This window comes from Propithecus coquereli, unplaced genomic scaffold (assembly GCF_000956105.1).
Source record: "Propithecus coquereli isolate 6110/MARCELLA unplaced genomic scaffold, Pcoq_1.0 Scaffold168, whole genome shotgun sequence".
NCBI classification, from domain to species: domain Eukaryota; kingdom Metazoa; phylum Chordata; class Mammalia; order Primates; family Indriidae; genus Propithecus; species Propithecus coquereli.
The window spans coordinates 942,983-958,953 of record NW_012141413.1 but is presented as its reverse complement, the minus strand read 5'-3'; the positions used below and the strand labels follow the sequence as shown (position 1 = coordinate 958,953).

Here is a 15,971-nt window from a genome sequence, read left to right as displayed (position 1 = left end):
TGAGCCACTGTGCCAGAATGATCTAATATTTTAAGTCAGCCATAGTAAAAAGGCTTCCGTGAGCAATTACAATTCACTTGAAACAAGTGAAAAGACAGAAAACCTCAGCGAAGAAATAGAAATCTACAAAGAAGAATGAAATGGAAATTTTAGAAGTAAAAAATACAGTGACTGACGTGCAAAGCTCACCGAGGACAGAGCAGAATGGAAGGGCCCGCGGGGAGAACTAGTGAACTGGGAGGCAGAATAAAAGAAAGAAATTACCCACAGTGAACAACACAGAAAAATGAAGGGGGGAAAAAACCACAAACCCTCAGGAATTAAAATGAAAGATCTAACAGTTGTATCATTAACGTCCTGGAATGTGAGTTAGAAGGGGAAGGACGATGAAAAAGCTCTGGATGAAATAATGGCTGAAAATACCCCCGAACTTTGACCCAAGAAATAAACCTACAGATTCAGGAAGCTGAGTGAAGTACAAACAGGATAAACCCTAAGAAATCGAAGCCAAGACATCTTAGAATTAAACTTCTGAAAAGTGACCAAAGAAAAATCCTTGCAAGTAGCCAGAGAAAAACACCACCTTACCTATCTATAGGCGAAAACCAATTAGCATCATTCTCTTCAGAGACCACGCAGGCCAGAAGGAAGTGGCACAATATTTTTCAAGAGCTGAAAGAAAAGATTCTGTTAACCCAGAATCCCATAGCCAGCAAACATACCTTTCAGGAATGGAAGGGAAATGAAAACATTTTCAAATGAAGAAAAACTAAGAATTTGTCACTAGACCTCTCAAAAGAATGGCTAAAGGACATTCTCTAAAAAGAATAGAAAAGATAAAAGAAAAAAAACCTTAGCACATCAGGAAGAAAAGAAGCAAGCAAAAATACCAGTAAATATCAGAGACTTTCTTTCTCCTCCTGAGTTTTCAAGAGTATGTTCGATGGTTGAAACAAAACTTTTACAATTATCTGATGTGAGTTAAAAGCAAAACCAAAAAAGAACACTGCCATTCAGTGTGGTTTTCTCCCTTAAACAATAGGCCATATGTATTTCATACCAGTGTCCAATATTTTTCCTCCTTTCTAAGGTGAATAAGCTCACACTGTCCACTAAATTTAGGCTTCTTTTGGAAATGGAATATTCTTTGCTAAGAAAAAGCTTCTTTTCTGATGGAAAAAGATATAATGGGGTTAATAATACCAGCATGACACTACTTACAAATTTGCACTTAACAGCAAAGATCTTGATTATGCTAAATTTTGTCAGTAGAAATACAATATTAAAGTAGACACTGAGGCTTTAAACTTGGTTTTTAAATCACATATGGAGGAAGTAGGAGGAATTTGATAAACTCCATTTCGAAAATCTGCAGCTGAAAAATAGCCTAGTCCATGAAGATACAGAGGCAGCACACCATTTTGGCTCGTGTTTTTGCTTTCAGGATTTGCGAGGGACACGTAACGTGTGTGAAGAAAACCAGGAACGAATGTAGTACGCTATTTCTTTCCTCAGCAGACTTCAATCACACCCCAAGACGACCACAAATATGTTGAAGCCAAGCCCGCTGCGCCCCTGCAATGCTGAGCCGAGTCTCCCTCTTCCACGGAATCCGTCAGAGACGCTGACGGAGCCTGTTCTCAGCAATCGGCTTCCTGGCCACGGGCCCGTTCAGATGGTTCCTCTCAGCTGAGCAGGAGAGATGGAGGGAGGAGACAGAAATCCTTTGGCTTCCTCTAAGGCACCAACACTTAAATGATACACAAAATTAGGGTCATTGCTTTGGAGGATATTTAAATGGATATTAAGCATACACGAAGATGGTCAATTTCTTTCAAAATAAGAGAAATGTCAAGTAAAATTGTATGAATATACCTTAGAGCGAAAAGGTTGACAATGCATTGCGCGGTTGGCAAACGATAGACAAACACGCCTATGTATTTATTTCTGTTGGGAGTTTACATCAGTACAATATCTATCATCAGGCCTAAAATCTGACTTTCCCTTACCTACAAGCTAGTAAGTCAGCCTGTTCTTTAATGGATGCTGGAGCAAGAGACTCCTCATCCAAGAAAAAGAACATTTTCACAACCAGCAAGTACTGTTTGCATCAGTTCCCACTGGGGCGACATGGAAGACCCAGATGGATCTTGCTGAGGTACACCAAGCTGGGGGAATCTACCTCTTTTATAGCAGCAGTAAGCAAACTTGCTCTTGGACCTGAAGGGAGACGTCACCTCACCCCCTCACAGCTGCTCACTGCAAACCCAACCCCGACAGACAAACGGCCCAGGCCAGGAGCGGTCAAGCCTTGCATTCTTGGCTCACCCAGCAAAACGTGCAGAAGAGCCACTGAGGAATCTTACAGCATCTGTGCAGGGCAATTGGGCAATAAAAACTGCAAATTCACTTAACTTCTGCCCTGGGGATGTCACCTCTAGGAATCTGTCATACATAATTACTTCCACTTACACAAAATGATGGCTATTTAAGAGGGTATTTATTCTAATATTGTTTATAATAGAAAAAGATCACAAGATCAGAAACAACTGAATGCCCGTCAGTATGGGACTAGTGTGATTATAACACCCTCACAATGGAATATCACGTAAGAATAAAGGATAAACAGTTCCTTCATGTGTGACACAGGTTGTCAAGACACATTGTCCAGTGAAGAAAACAGATGGAAAAAAATATGCATGATACTCTCCCATTGTTGTAAGAGGCAAAAAAAGTACATATACTTATTTTCTCATACCATGTGCATAAACTTTCATTTCTCTAACGGTGCACAATAAATCAATATCATTTGTTGTCTGTGGGGAGGTGAACTGAATGACTGGATGTGAAGGAGATACTCTTTTGTGTGTCCTTTTATACATTTTGATTTCTAAACCATGTGACTACCTATTCCAAAGACTAACCCAAGCAAACAAAGTCGTATTTTTCTGAATTTCCTAACACCAGCGACCATTTAAAATGAAAGGTCAGCTGCTACAATCGTCCTCTCAGTTTAACTGTATCATGCAGGGGCATTAGCTGCTATTCGGGATTTATTTTATCACCGACCATATATATTTGATATCCCACTTAATCCACTCAACACCCCAACAAGTTATTTTTTGTTCGCATTTTACAGAAGAGAAGTTGGTCACAGAGCCACAGCCTCAGTTGAACTGTGCATGTCTAACTAGAAGCCGTTTCTCCACACCCCAGGCCCTACCTGAGGGGCTCCCTTCCCATCCCTCTCGTGACAGTGGCCCCGACAGCAGTTCCAGCCTTAGCCACATGCGGACCGCTGGGGAAGCACGAGGGAGTTACTACATATTGAGAGGAGAACCTACAAATTCCAATAAAACATGACATCGACTACAAGATTTGGATTCAAAATTTTAATAATAAATTGTGCCAGTAGAAGCTTTTCAAAGGCAATGATATATCAATAAATAATAGTTAAAATGAGTTCCTGAGAAAGAACCTACCACATGAAAGTATGTCAGAGCGCTGTAAATAACAACATGGCATTACTATAAAAGAGCGAAAATACTGACAGTCACGATTACAAGCACAGCAGACTTCAGAATATGCCATTCATACAAATGTAAACCGGTACACAGGAATCTTTTTTTTTTCTTTTTAGTTTAGACACTGATAAACTTGTAAGTGTGGTTGCCTAGATATATACTAAATAATGGATACATTATGCTAAGAACTTCAAGGAAAAATATGTGGAATAATATAATGAAAAATATGATGCATCAGATTTTTTAAAAGGCAAAAAAGAAATTGAACATTTTACTCAAATATAAATCACTTTAAATAGGAATCATACTAATTTGAAATAAGGAATATTTTGTGTTTATCTATGTAGTATGTATATACACCTATACTTCTAAGAAAATACGTATGGCTTATTTTTTTATTCCAATGTCACTTTGAAGAATCTTTGCTTTTTTACAAAAGTTAGCAAAATGTATTGTTTAAACCAAGTTAAGATCTGACACTTCAAAGCACACTAAAAAAATGTAAAGAACCATTAGATTACTCAATTTCGTCACGGTAACATACTAGCTGTCCAAGACGACAGGAGGAAAAACGTTCATTAACCTTTCAGTGTGGGCAGTCTGTTGGTAAAAGGTTAAGTAGTAAGGTCAGAGCTACCGAATTCCACATACCAGCTATACCAAGGGTGAAAGAGCATACTGACGAGAGAAAAGGACACACATCGTTAACTTACAGTTTTGGGGCATAGCTAAATTAATCCCTTTTGATGTATATAAGTTTAGTATATGACAAATGTTCAGGTTTACCCCCCGCCCCCGCAAAGAATCTAATCATACCCAAGACACACACACACAAAAAATCACTTCTCAGTTACACATCTGCATTTCTTTAACAAAACAAAATAAAGGATACAATCATAGCAAGGAAGTCACCCACACGATACGTTATCAGCACACTGTCTGGAACACCTCATTTAAAGACACTCGGTAAAAACGTATTCACAGGACCTGCTGTGAACGGCAAGATACGGTAATTTTATAATAGAAAAACCCTGCTCATGCAGTACTCTCCACACACCAGACACCTGAAATCACACCACATCATCACCTTGCTCACACTGTCTATTATACTATATAATATGCAAAAAGCCAAAAAAAAGAGAGCAGCTTTTAACATTATATCACAATTTTGAAATGTGGGAAAAAATACAAGACAAAAACCATCGTGTGGATAAAATGGTCTCCGTGACATCTGAGCAGAGTGTTATCTTTTTTTTACATTATTGCACAGAGATTTCTTATCACATGTTCTTCAGTTTTCTTTTCCTAAATGTGAGTAAGTGCTATGGATAAAATACAAATGTAGAAAACAACAGCAGCATGATTTGTCAAAGTTAATCCCTATAATTTAGTATAAGAAAAAATGGATATAAACAAAATAAGTGCTCTTTCTAAACTGTACTAAGTTTTTAAAAATATCGTTTTAATGCGAGAAGGTCCTCAAAAGCCAATTCGAAGCAGTGCCGAGTCCTTTTGTAACAAGCATCTGGACCGTTTTGGGTTTATTCCTGGTGAAGGCCAGAATTTCAAGTGACGAAATCAACGGACGAACTGAAAACAAAGCCGCCCTGAGCGTCCACACGGGCCTGGGCACCAGCCGGGCGCCGGCCCAGGACGCGCGTGGCGGGGCTGCCCTCGCCACCTACACGTACACCGGCTGGCAGCCCTCGGTCTGGTCCGCCAGACGGGGGCTTTCTACGTCTGCGCTCTCGGACTGTGAAGCTTCGGCTCCGGAAGGCTTCGGGCATCTAAAGGGGTAGCCGTTGTCGTCAAAGAACCTTCGGAAAGTGAACTCGTAGAACGCGTGCTCGGGGTGCTTGGTGCTGGGGGAGGTGAGCGTGTCCCAGGCCTTGGCGCTGCCTTCGCTAGCGTCATTCCAAGGGCTTTCTTCATCCACGGGGTCAAAGTTCGAGGTGTCCATGGGGTGGCTGATCGTGGGAACGTAGGGCGCTGGCTGCTTCCGGATGTCGCTGGAGAAGTCGATGGCGCTGAAGAACGAGTGGGCCTTCAGGTCGTCCGCCCCGTCCCGGCCCAGCCGGTGGTCCGCGGCGCAGCACAGCTTGGTGATGAGGTCCCTGGCCTCGGGGCTCAGCTTGACCTGGGCGGGAATGTGGAGCGTGTTCTCCCAGTTTATCACCTGAAGAGACAACAGAACCAAAGTTCCAGTTTGTCCTTGTATGTCAAGGCCAATCTAGGGCCCTTCTGGACGGTACGTGACGACTTGACTGTTAAATACTTTCAGTCTCATGATGGGAGAAGCGTTAGAACAGACACAGAACGGGACAGAAGCAGCAGGTGGTGACGAAGCGGCTATAAAGTCAGTGTGGTTTTAGCAGGTGGCTCAAAGCCCAAGGTACAGGACAATGAAATCAAATTCAGACAAGACACTGATTTTCTTTTATCGGAATTACTGTTTAGCAAGAGAATTTTGTGCTTTCCACAAAATTGAAGAGACTGATGGTCTCTGAGTCATTTCTTTAGCTATGGGGCAAGGAATTTCTGTTGAGCCACCACGGCTCCCATTCCGTACTTAGTGTGGGCAAGAGATGTCAACTGGGGTTTTGTAAAAGAAGAAAATAAATAAGTAACCTCGCTGAGAGGAAGAATAAAGCTAAGTGACCTCACATGGCCTTGGCCTCATGTGTTCAACTGTACAAGCCAGCCATCTGGATGTTAATACACTTGTCACAGAAATGTGTCTGTTGTACGGAGAAGACCTGAGGGACTTCTTTCGTGTTTACACTGAGAATCAGGAGGAAACAAGGCCAGTGTAACTGGCTTCAGTTGGGGTGATGGGACAGGGGTGAGGCACAGAAGGAGGCGGGTGTGTGGGCGGGAGGGCTGGTTTGAACCTAAGCAGCTGTTTTTGTAGAGGTAAAACTATGAAGCTCCTAGAAGAAAACTGGGGCGAAATCTTTATGACACTGGGTTTGGCAATGATTTCTTGGATATGATACAGAAAGCACAGGTACAAATCAATAACAAAAAACCAAATAACAAGATTTCATGAAAATTTTAAACTTTTCTACATCAAAGGACATATCAGCAGAGTGAAAAAACAATATATGGAATAGGAGAAAACATTTGCAAAGTATGTATTTGAAAAGGGGTATTCAGAATATATAAAGAACTCTTACAAATCAATAACAAAAAACCAAATAACAAGATTTAAAGGGCAAAGGACTTGAATAGACATTTCTCCAAAGAAAATATATAAATGGCTAATAAGCGCATGAAGAGATGTTCGACATCATTTAGCTATTATGGAAATGTAAATCAAAACCATAATGAGATACCACCTCACATCTTTTAGGGTGGCTGCTATCAAAAAAAAAGGAAAATAAGCAGCGTTGGCAAGGATGTGGAAAACTTGTTGGAACCCTTGTGCATAGTCAATGGGAATGTAAAACGGTACAGCCACCGTGGCAAACAGTGTGGCTGTTTTGGCAGTTCCTCAAAAAGCTACACAAGAATAATCACATGATCCAGCAATCCCACTTTTGGGTTATATATCCAAAAGGATTGAAAGTAGAGACTCTAATAGATGGTATTATCACAGCGGCCAAAAGGGAGATGTCCATCGATGGGTGGATGAAAACGACAACATGTGGAACATACATACAAGGGACTACAGCCTGCTGAGCATTAAAAAGGAAAGACCTTCTGACACAACCTAAAACATGGTTGAACCTTGAAGACATTATGCTAAGTGAAATTAAGTAGTCACAAAAAGACAAATACTGCATGATTCCACTTATATGAGATTCACAGAAAAGTACAACAGAGGTTAGCAGGGGCCGGGAGGAGGGGAGAATGGAGAATTACTACTTAATGGGGACAGAGTTACTGTTTGGGAAGATGAAAACATTTGGAAATAGAGTGTGATGTCAGTTGTACAACACTGTGAATGTACTTAATACCACTTAAAATGGTTAAAATAGTGAATTTTATGTTATATGTATTTTACCAAAAAAAAAAAATCTGCGTTATCATCATGCAGACAAATTACTGAGTGTTTTAGCAATTCAATTAGGATGCAGTTAATGCCAAATTCCAGTTTTATTGTTCCCAGAGTGAAACTAAGCCTTAATTTAGGGTTTTTCTAATTAAAGGGTTATTAATTTTGGCTCTGTCATGGACTCCAGGGCATATGAAGACTTTCCAGAATTGTATCAGTTGGAAAGTCCACTGATGATTTCAGATTCTCAATTCAATCCTTACGTAATTAAATAATTTATTTCAAAACCAAGTGGCTGTCCTTCTAAAAAATATTTAGCATTAAATGATTGAGAGAATAATTAATTACTTCAAATGAGTATTAGGAATATGTACAACTAGCCCAACCACATATCTGATAATTTGCAGACAATAATAATGTAATAACCAAATAAACGGATTTCTTTAGATATACAGCTGACCCTTGAACAACAGGATTTGAACTATGCAGGTCCACTTTCTTCTACCTCTGCCACCCCTAAGATAGTAAGACCAACCTCTCATCTTCCTCCTCAAAGTGAAGACAACAAGGATGAAGGCCTTGGTGATGAGCTATTTCCACTTCATGAATAGTAAACATAGTTTTCCCTCATGATTTTCTTAAAAACAATTTCTTTCCTGTAGCTTACTTTATTGTAAGAATACAGTATATAATGCATACGACATACACAATATGCGCTAATCCACTGTTTCGGTTATCAGGAAGGCTCCTGGTCCACAGTAGGCTGTTAGTAGTCACATTTTGGGGGAGTCAAAAGCTATATATGTGGGACTGCAAACTAATACAACCTCTGTGGAAAGTAATATGGAAATACCTCAAAGAGCTACAAGTAGAAGTACCATTTGATCCAATAATCCCTTTACTGGGCATCTACCCAAAGGAAAAAAAGAAAAGACATTTTATAAAAAAGACATCTGCACTAGAATGTTTATAGAAGCACAATTCTCAATTGCAAAGATGTGGAAACAACCTAAGTGCCCATCAGCACACGAGTGGATTAATAAAATGTGGTGTATGTATATCATGGAGTACTATTCAGCTATAAGAGACAATGGTGATCTAACACCTCTTGTATTAACCTGGATAGAGCTGGAACCCATTCTACTAAGTGAAGTATCACAAGAATGGAAAAACAAGCACCACATGTACTCACCAGCAAATTGGTTTCACCGATCAACACTTAAGTGCATATATAGTAATAACATTCATCGGGTGTCGGGCAGGTGGGAATGGGGATGAGGGGATGGGTATATTCACACCTAATGGGTGCTGTGCGCACCGTCTGGGGGATGGACATGCTTGAAGCTCTGACTCGGGCAGGGCAAAGGCAATATACATAACCTAAACATTGGTACCCCCATAATATGCAGAAATAAAAAAATAATAAAGTTAGACTTGTGAAAAGTGGAAAAAAAAAAAAGCTATGTGCAGATTTTTGAGTGTGCAGGGGTCGGCGCCCCTAACCTCCGTGTTGTTCAAGAGTCAGCTGCGGTGCGTGAAGTTCTGCTCTCCACAGGGGAGAGCAGGGGGGTGGGGGCAGATCTGCCTTTACTGCCCCCACCGTTTGTAGCTCTTGCCTGGAAATAACAAGATGGCAGATGGCCAATGGCTTAAACAAAGTTTCAGATACACGTATATATCAAAACTCAGGTTCAACTCTGTGGCTTTCCTTATCAAAATAAAAAGTTTTAAAGATACGTAGTAATTTTTTTAAGTGATACTATTACTTAAAAAAATCCCATTGAATATGCCTACCCTACTCAGGATAAGAGGCCAAACTCTGACCAAGGATTCATGGGTGCGTGAGAAAACCAGGTGCTTTTGCAGCAAGCAGATGTGTTTCCTCCCTAGTTACCTTCAGTTGGGTTTCTGTGGGAGTCGGTGCCAAAAAGGGTGGTTGTCCCACCAGCATCTCGAAGAGAATCACTCCGACGCTCCACCAGTCACAAAGCTGAGTGTACCCTGAAAGACAAAGCTCCCTTAATCCCAACACAGGCATGACTTGTCAGGTTTGGATTTTATAAAGTCCTGAACACACGGATTCACTGTTAAATGCAAAAGCACAAGGAAGCAGCACCATGCCATGTGAAAGAAGACAGAGCCCCATCAGTGTGTCCCCTTGCACGGTGGCTCAGCAGAGCAGGCTGGAAAGGGCCCACGCCACGGTGCTCACAGTCGGCATGGGAGGTCACGGCCACTGTTGTTTTCATGTTTTCAATCATTACTCTGTGATCAACACAGGATGCTTTTGTAATAAGAGAAAAGACCTTTTAATTTAAAAAGATTACTGTTAGCAAATAGGTATTACTACTTACTAATCAGAAAATTAAGCTTTTTGCTTCCATTTTTTAAAAAAGACATGGGGTCTCGCTCTATGGCCCAGACTAGAGTGCAGTGACGTGATCACAGCTCACTGCAGCCTCTAACTCCTGGGCTTAAGCGATCCTCCCGCCTCAGCCTCCTGAGTAGCCACTATGCCTGGCCAGACTTTTAAGTTTTACTGAGTTAGATGATAGAAACCTCTCTGAGGGCCACAGGACCTCTACTCAATCTGCCTAAATCACACATTGCCGGGCTCTGGCTTTAACTCCTCCTTGCCCAGGCTCCTGGCGAGTTAGCCAGTACCGTGTCTACCACCCCTGTGCTGGGCTGACTTTTAAGTTCTTAAAGATCACACGAAGGGACATAAATTAAAATGACAGGAACCGAAAAATGTGAAATGCTACGGCCCACAAATAGTCAGGTGAGGGCGGTCACGGAGGGCGTCCTGGAGAGAGAGGCTTCTCCGTCAGTCTTGGAAGGAGTTGAGGAACGTGCAGAGGAGGAAGAGAAAGAGAGGCCTCTGCAGTGGGCACTTTTGATTTTCTCCCACTTTGCCTTCAGAGCCCCACATCCCAGTGAGGCCAAGCTCGTCATCTGATGCCACCTAATCCCTGCTGGCACTATGTGCCAGGCTAGCCCTCTGTCCCACCTCTTCCTGTCCCGGTTTGGCCCTGGAGGCTGCAGAACAGCCCCAACCTCTGGCTGCTCTGCAACGCTGCCCATGGCAGGAGGAAGTGAGACCTTTACTGGGCACCCAGGTTTGTATTCACAACCCCTCAAGGTCGGTACTGCTCCATACGGTGCTGAGTGGCTGAGTGACACGCCTTGGATCACCACAGCTAACCTAAAATCCTAGGCTTGAGCTGGGCCTGGCTGGCTCTACAGACTTCAAACAACACAGGTGCTGGCAGAGGATGTCCATCTCTGGATTCCTTTCAGAGTCAGGTCAACGTTGCCCTGTCACTACGGACCAGGCAGGATCGCTAAAGGATCCCTCGTACTGAGCCAGATGTTGTATTTAACAGAATGGAGCATCTATCCACGAGACAAATTTTGCAGAGCACAAGTAATTTTACACCTACTATTGTCTGCAAAGTGCACCTTCCAGGCCCTTGTGGTGCAGCAGGGAGAAATGGGGGAAAACAGCATTTGTACACTGTCACTCAGTGCCCGGCCACACGCGGCACATCTCGGCTAGGAGCCTGGGCACGGAGGAGTTAAAGCCAGAGCCCGTCACCGTGTGATTTAGGCAGACTGAGTAGAGGTCCTGTGGCCCCCAGAGTGGTTTCCATCATGGAACTGTGTAAAAACCAGCTGCAGTGTCATTCCCTCAGGTCCTAGGTAGAGAGCCCAGGGACCAGCGGACACTGGCCTGATGGGGCGTGTCTTCCATCGCCCTGGAAGCAAGGGCACTTCCAAAACAGAAGTGACATACGCTGGAGGCTTCTTTGTTCCGAGAATATTTAGCTCGCAGGCTTCCACGAGGACAGAATTATGGCTGGAATATTTAGAGTCTTGGAAAGCTAGAGGTGGGAGACTCTTAGAGGTCATTGGGCGCCACACGCCTGAAGGTAGCAGTCGCCGCACGTTGAGGCAAGCGTCCCCCAGTGCGTACCTTTGCGGAGGAGCACCTCAGGCGCGATGTAGTTCGGGGTCCCCACCAGGGAATGCGCCAGGCACCGCTGGTGCTGCTTCCGCGCCCTCTGCTCCAGGGTCTTCAGCCTGTCTCCACACCGACAGTTGGACACGTCGTCCCAGAGGTCGCTGGGCTCCATGCTGTCCTGTCTGACGTGGTTCCCTTTACCCCAGAGTCAGGGTGGTAAAGAAGAGAACAAAACATGAAGAGAATTGTCATTGTGTTACAATGCAACAAACCCTTAGCTTAAAACAGACAAGTAATTCAAGTCAGCTCTGACACAGTAAGACGAAGTATCGTCCCCAGCTGCTCCACAGGGACAACCTGCTGTTCCTGGCTTTGAAACACGTCGTAAGGGCAGCGCCAGCATGAACGACAGCTAAAGCAATCATGGGAAACCGCGCTGTGCTGAGCTGGCAGTGGGGCACCGTGAGAAAGGCTGGAGGAACTGCGGGGACATCCTTCCGAGCACCCAGGCCAGCACCCACAGGCTAGCACTGTTCTAACAAGACGTGTCGAGATGAGCATGGAAAAACTGAAGAGGATTTAAAAAATATGAACCACAATGACTTGAATGCCAGAAGATGGGAAAGAATTAAATAATTTAGAGTTAGTTTTGAGTCAAAAAATAAAAGTCTGAACTATGACAGTAAAATAACTATGTCAAGAATCCAAGCCGTAAGTAAGATAATGACCAGCTGTTTTTGACTTTCCCAAATAGCAGAACTGCAGGAATGGAGTTAGACAATACGTTAGATAGATTCAGGTTAGCTGTAAGAGAGGACTGCTTGGGAGGTCGTGAGTCTTATTTTCTAAGCCCCATAGCGTACTGTCCTAAAAATATAGTAAAACTTAGATCCATTAACTGAAAAAAAATAATCTCCCACATATTATACTATTCCTTTCAAGAGGGAAGGACATCACACCAAATTATAAACTAACGGAGTGGCAGATAATTTAAAATGATTAAGAGCCACCAGGATGGGGAATAGCTGCCTCCGATGGTTTAGTGATACCTAGACGTGAACAGTGGACGTGGCGCGCCTAAGACGATACCTTTCTGATAGTATTTGGAATTGTGAGTCCACCTGAACCCAGTGCACAGGCCAAAATCTGTGAGTTTGATGTGACCATCCAGATCTATCAAAATGTTGTCGGGCTTGATGTCTCGGTGGATGAAGCCCATCTTATGGACGCTCTCGATGGCCAAAGTCAGCTCTGCGATGTAGAACCGGGCGAGGTGCTCGGGGAAGACCTCCATCCGGATCAGCAGGCTCATCATGTCCCCGCCCGGGATGTAGTCCATCACAAAGTACAGGCTGTCTTTGTCCTGGAAGGAGTAGTAGAGTTTAACCACCCACTCGTTGTCTGCCTCGGCCAGGATGTCCCTCTCAGCCTTGACGTGGGCCACCTGATTCCGGTTCAGGACGTCCTTCTTCCTCAGCGTCTTCATGGCATACAGGGCGTGCGTGTCCACCTTACAGGCAAGGCACACTTCTCCAAAGGCGCCGATCCCCAGGGTTTTGATTTTCACAAACATAGACTTGTCCATCTTGGCCCTCTTCAGCCTGTTGTAATTAGACTCCTTCTGGTAGAGGATCTTCCTCATCTGCTCCTGCTCAGCTTCACAGAGCCCAGCCTGCGCAAAAGGAAAGAGGAAAGCGTCACGTTAGAGTGATCTCTGACAGCACGTTACTGGGATGGGGGATGCCCTGGAACAGAGAGGCCCTAACTTACTTTACAGAAAGGAGTACAGACAAGAATGAGTTTCATATACAAGTAAGATAATAATTGGTTTTGTTCTTTATATCCATATACAGACTCACATCTGGAATCCAAAGGTAAAACAAAATAGAGAGTTCTCCAGGTAACTTTAGGCTCTAAAAACAAAGGGAAATCTCCAGTAATAAAAATCTATGGGAAAGGGGACCACAACATTCCTGGAACTCTAAGAGCCACCTAATATTTCAATAGCTCAGGGAAAATGGTAAAACAGGAAAGAAAAAAGTTAATGATCAACATATAAAAACCAGTAGCATTTCTACACACCAATAATGAACTAGCTGAAAAAGAAATCAAGACGTCAATCCCATTTACAATAGCTACACACACACACACACACACACACACACACACACACACACACACAAAAACCAACCCTAGGAATATATTTATTAGAGGAGGTGAAAGACCCCTAACAAGGAAAACTACAGAACACTGATGAAAGAAACTAAAGTAGACACATAAAAATGGACATCCTATGCTCATGGATCAGGAGAATTAATATTGTTAAAATGAATGACCACATAATGCAAAGTAATCTACAGATTCAACGCAATCACTATCAAAATACCAATGACATTTTTCACAGAAAAAAAATCCTAAAATTCGTACGGAATCAAAAAAGAGCCCATAGCCAAAGCAATCCTGAGCAAAAAGAACAAAGCTGGAGGCATCATACTACCTGACTTCAAAATATGTTACAGGGCTAAAGTAACTAAAGCAGCATGGTAATAGTATAAAAATAGACCAGTGGAACAGACTAAAAAAGCTAGAAATACATCGACATATTTATAGCCACCTGATTTTCAACAAAGGCGCCAAGGGTATACATTGGGGAAAGGATACCCTCCTCAATCAATGGTGCTGGGAAAACTGGATATCCACTTACAAAAGAATGAAACTAGACTCTTATCTCTCACCACATGCAAAAATCAACACAAAAGGGACTAAAGACCTAAACTAAGAGGCAAAAGTATAAAACTACTAGAAGAAAACATAAAGGAAATACTCTAGGACATTGGTCTAAGCAAAGATTCTTTGGCTAAGATCTCACAAAAACAGGCATCAAAAACAAAAATAGACTAATTAGACTGTAATTAGACTATATTAAACTAAAAAGCTTCTGCACAGCAAAAAAAACAAATAGCAGAACTGCAGGAATGGAGTTAAACAATACATTAGATAGATTCAGGTTAGCTGTAAGAGGCAACCTGTTGAACGGGAGAAAATATTCGCAAACTATTCATCTGACAAGGGACTAATATCCAGAATATATGAAGAACTCCAAACAACTCAACAGCAAAAAACCAAATAATCCCATTAAAAAATGGGCAAAGGACCTGAATAGACATTTCTCAAAAAAAGACATATGAATGACCAATAGGTACATGAGAAAATGCTCAACATCACTAATCATCAGGGAAATGCAAATCAAAACCATAATGAGTCATCATCCCACCTCAGTTAGAATGGTTATTCTCAAAAAGACAAAAAATAACAGAAGTTGGTGAGGATGCAGAGAAAACTGACCTCTTATACACTGTTGGTGGGAATGTAAATTAGTGGAGCCACTATGGAAAACAGTATGCAAATTTCTTAGAAAACTAAAAATATAACTACCATATGACCCAGTAATCCCACTACTGGCTCTTTATTCAAAAGTGAGGAATTCAGTACATCAAAGGGATACCTGCACACCTATGTTCACTGCAGCACTATTCACAATAGCAAAGATACGGAATCAACCTAAGTGTCCATCAGCAGATGAAGGCATAAAGAAACGGTGGTACATAGACACAACGGAATACTATTCAGCTAGAAAAAAAGAACAAAACCATACTATTCAGCCAGAAAAAAGAACAAAATCATTTGTAGCAACAGGGATGGAACTGGAGGACATTATGTTAAGTGAAATAAGCCAGGCATAGAAAATTAAACACTGCATGTTCTTATTCATATGTAGTAGCTCAAAGAACTGATCTCATGGAGACAGGGAACAGAATGATAGTTACCAGAGGTGGGGAAGGGTGTGTGGGGGGAAGGACATGTGTGTTAGGGAGGGGCAGGGAATGAGAGAGCTTGGTTAATGGGCACAAACATATAGTCAGAAGGAATAAGATGCAGAGTAGAGTGACTATGGCTAACAACAATATATGGTATATGTCAAAATAGCTAGAAAAGGCTGGGCACAGTGGCTCATGCCTGTAATTCCAGCACTTTGGGAGGCCACGGCAGGAGGATCGTTGAACCCAGGAGTTCAAGACGAGCCTAGGCAATATAATGAGATCCTGTCTCTAAAAAAATAAAAAATAAAAAAATTAGCCAGGCATGGTGGCTCACGCCTATGGCCCTAGCTACTCTGGAGGCTGAGGCAGGAGGAGCACTTGAGCCCAGGAGTTTGAGGTTGCAGTAGCTATGGTTGCACCACTGTACACAACCAGTGTCGCCTGGGCAACCGAGGAAGACTTTACTCAAAAAAGGCTAAAAGAGAGGACTTGAAATGCTCCTAGACACATCCTATGCATGTAACAAAATATTACATGTCCCCCATAAATACGTACAATTATTCATCAATAAAAAATAAATAAAAGTTATATCTAAAAAAAGTCAGTGAATATGGAATAGCTGGAAGAACACAAATTTGACTTTTAGGGTTTTGCAATTATTGGCT

The 15,971-nt window shown here is 42.4% G+C and overlaps 1 protein-coding gene across 1 annotated transcript in view; it reads right to left on the bottom strand.

Annotated features, from left to right (window-relative positions):
• Positions 1-3,377: 3,377 nt before the first annotated feature.
• LATS2 (large tumor suppressor kinase 2) overlaps positions 3,378-15,971 on the bottom strand; it is a 61,668-nt gene continuing 49,074 nt past the window's right edge. Inside the window, exons 4-7 of the mRNA XM_012641733.1 lie at positions 12,575-13,157; positions 11,498-11,680; positions 9,416-9,522; positions 3,378-5,700 (exon numbers count right to left, since the gene is read on the bottom strand). Of these exons, the coding sequence (XP_012497187.1) occupies positions 5,206-5,700; positions 9,416-9,522; positions 11,498-11,680; positions 12,575-13,157 (1,368 nt within the window). The 3' untranslated portion in view covers positions 3,378-5,205. The remainder of the gene's footprint in view (positions 5,701-9,415; positions 9,523-11,497; positions 11,681-12,574; positions 13,158-15,971) is intronic.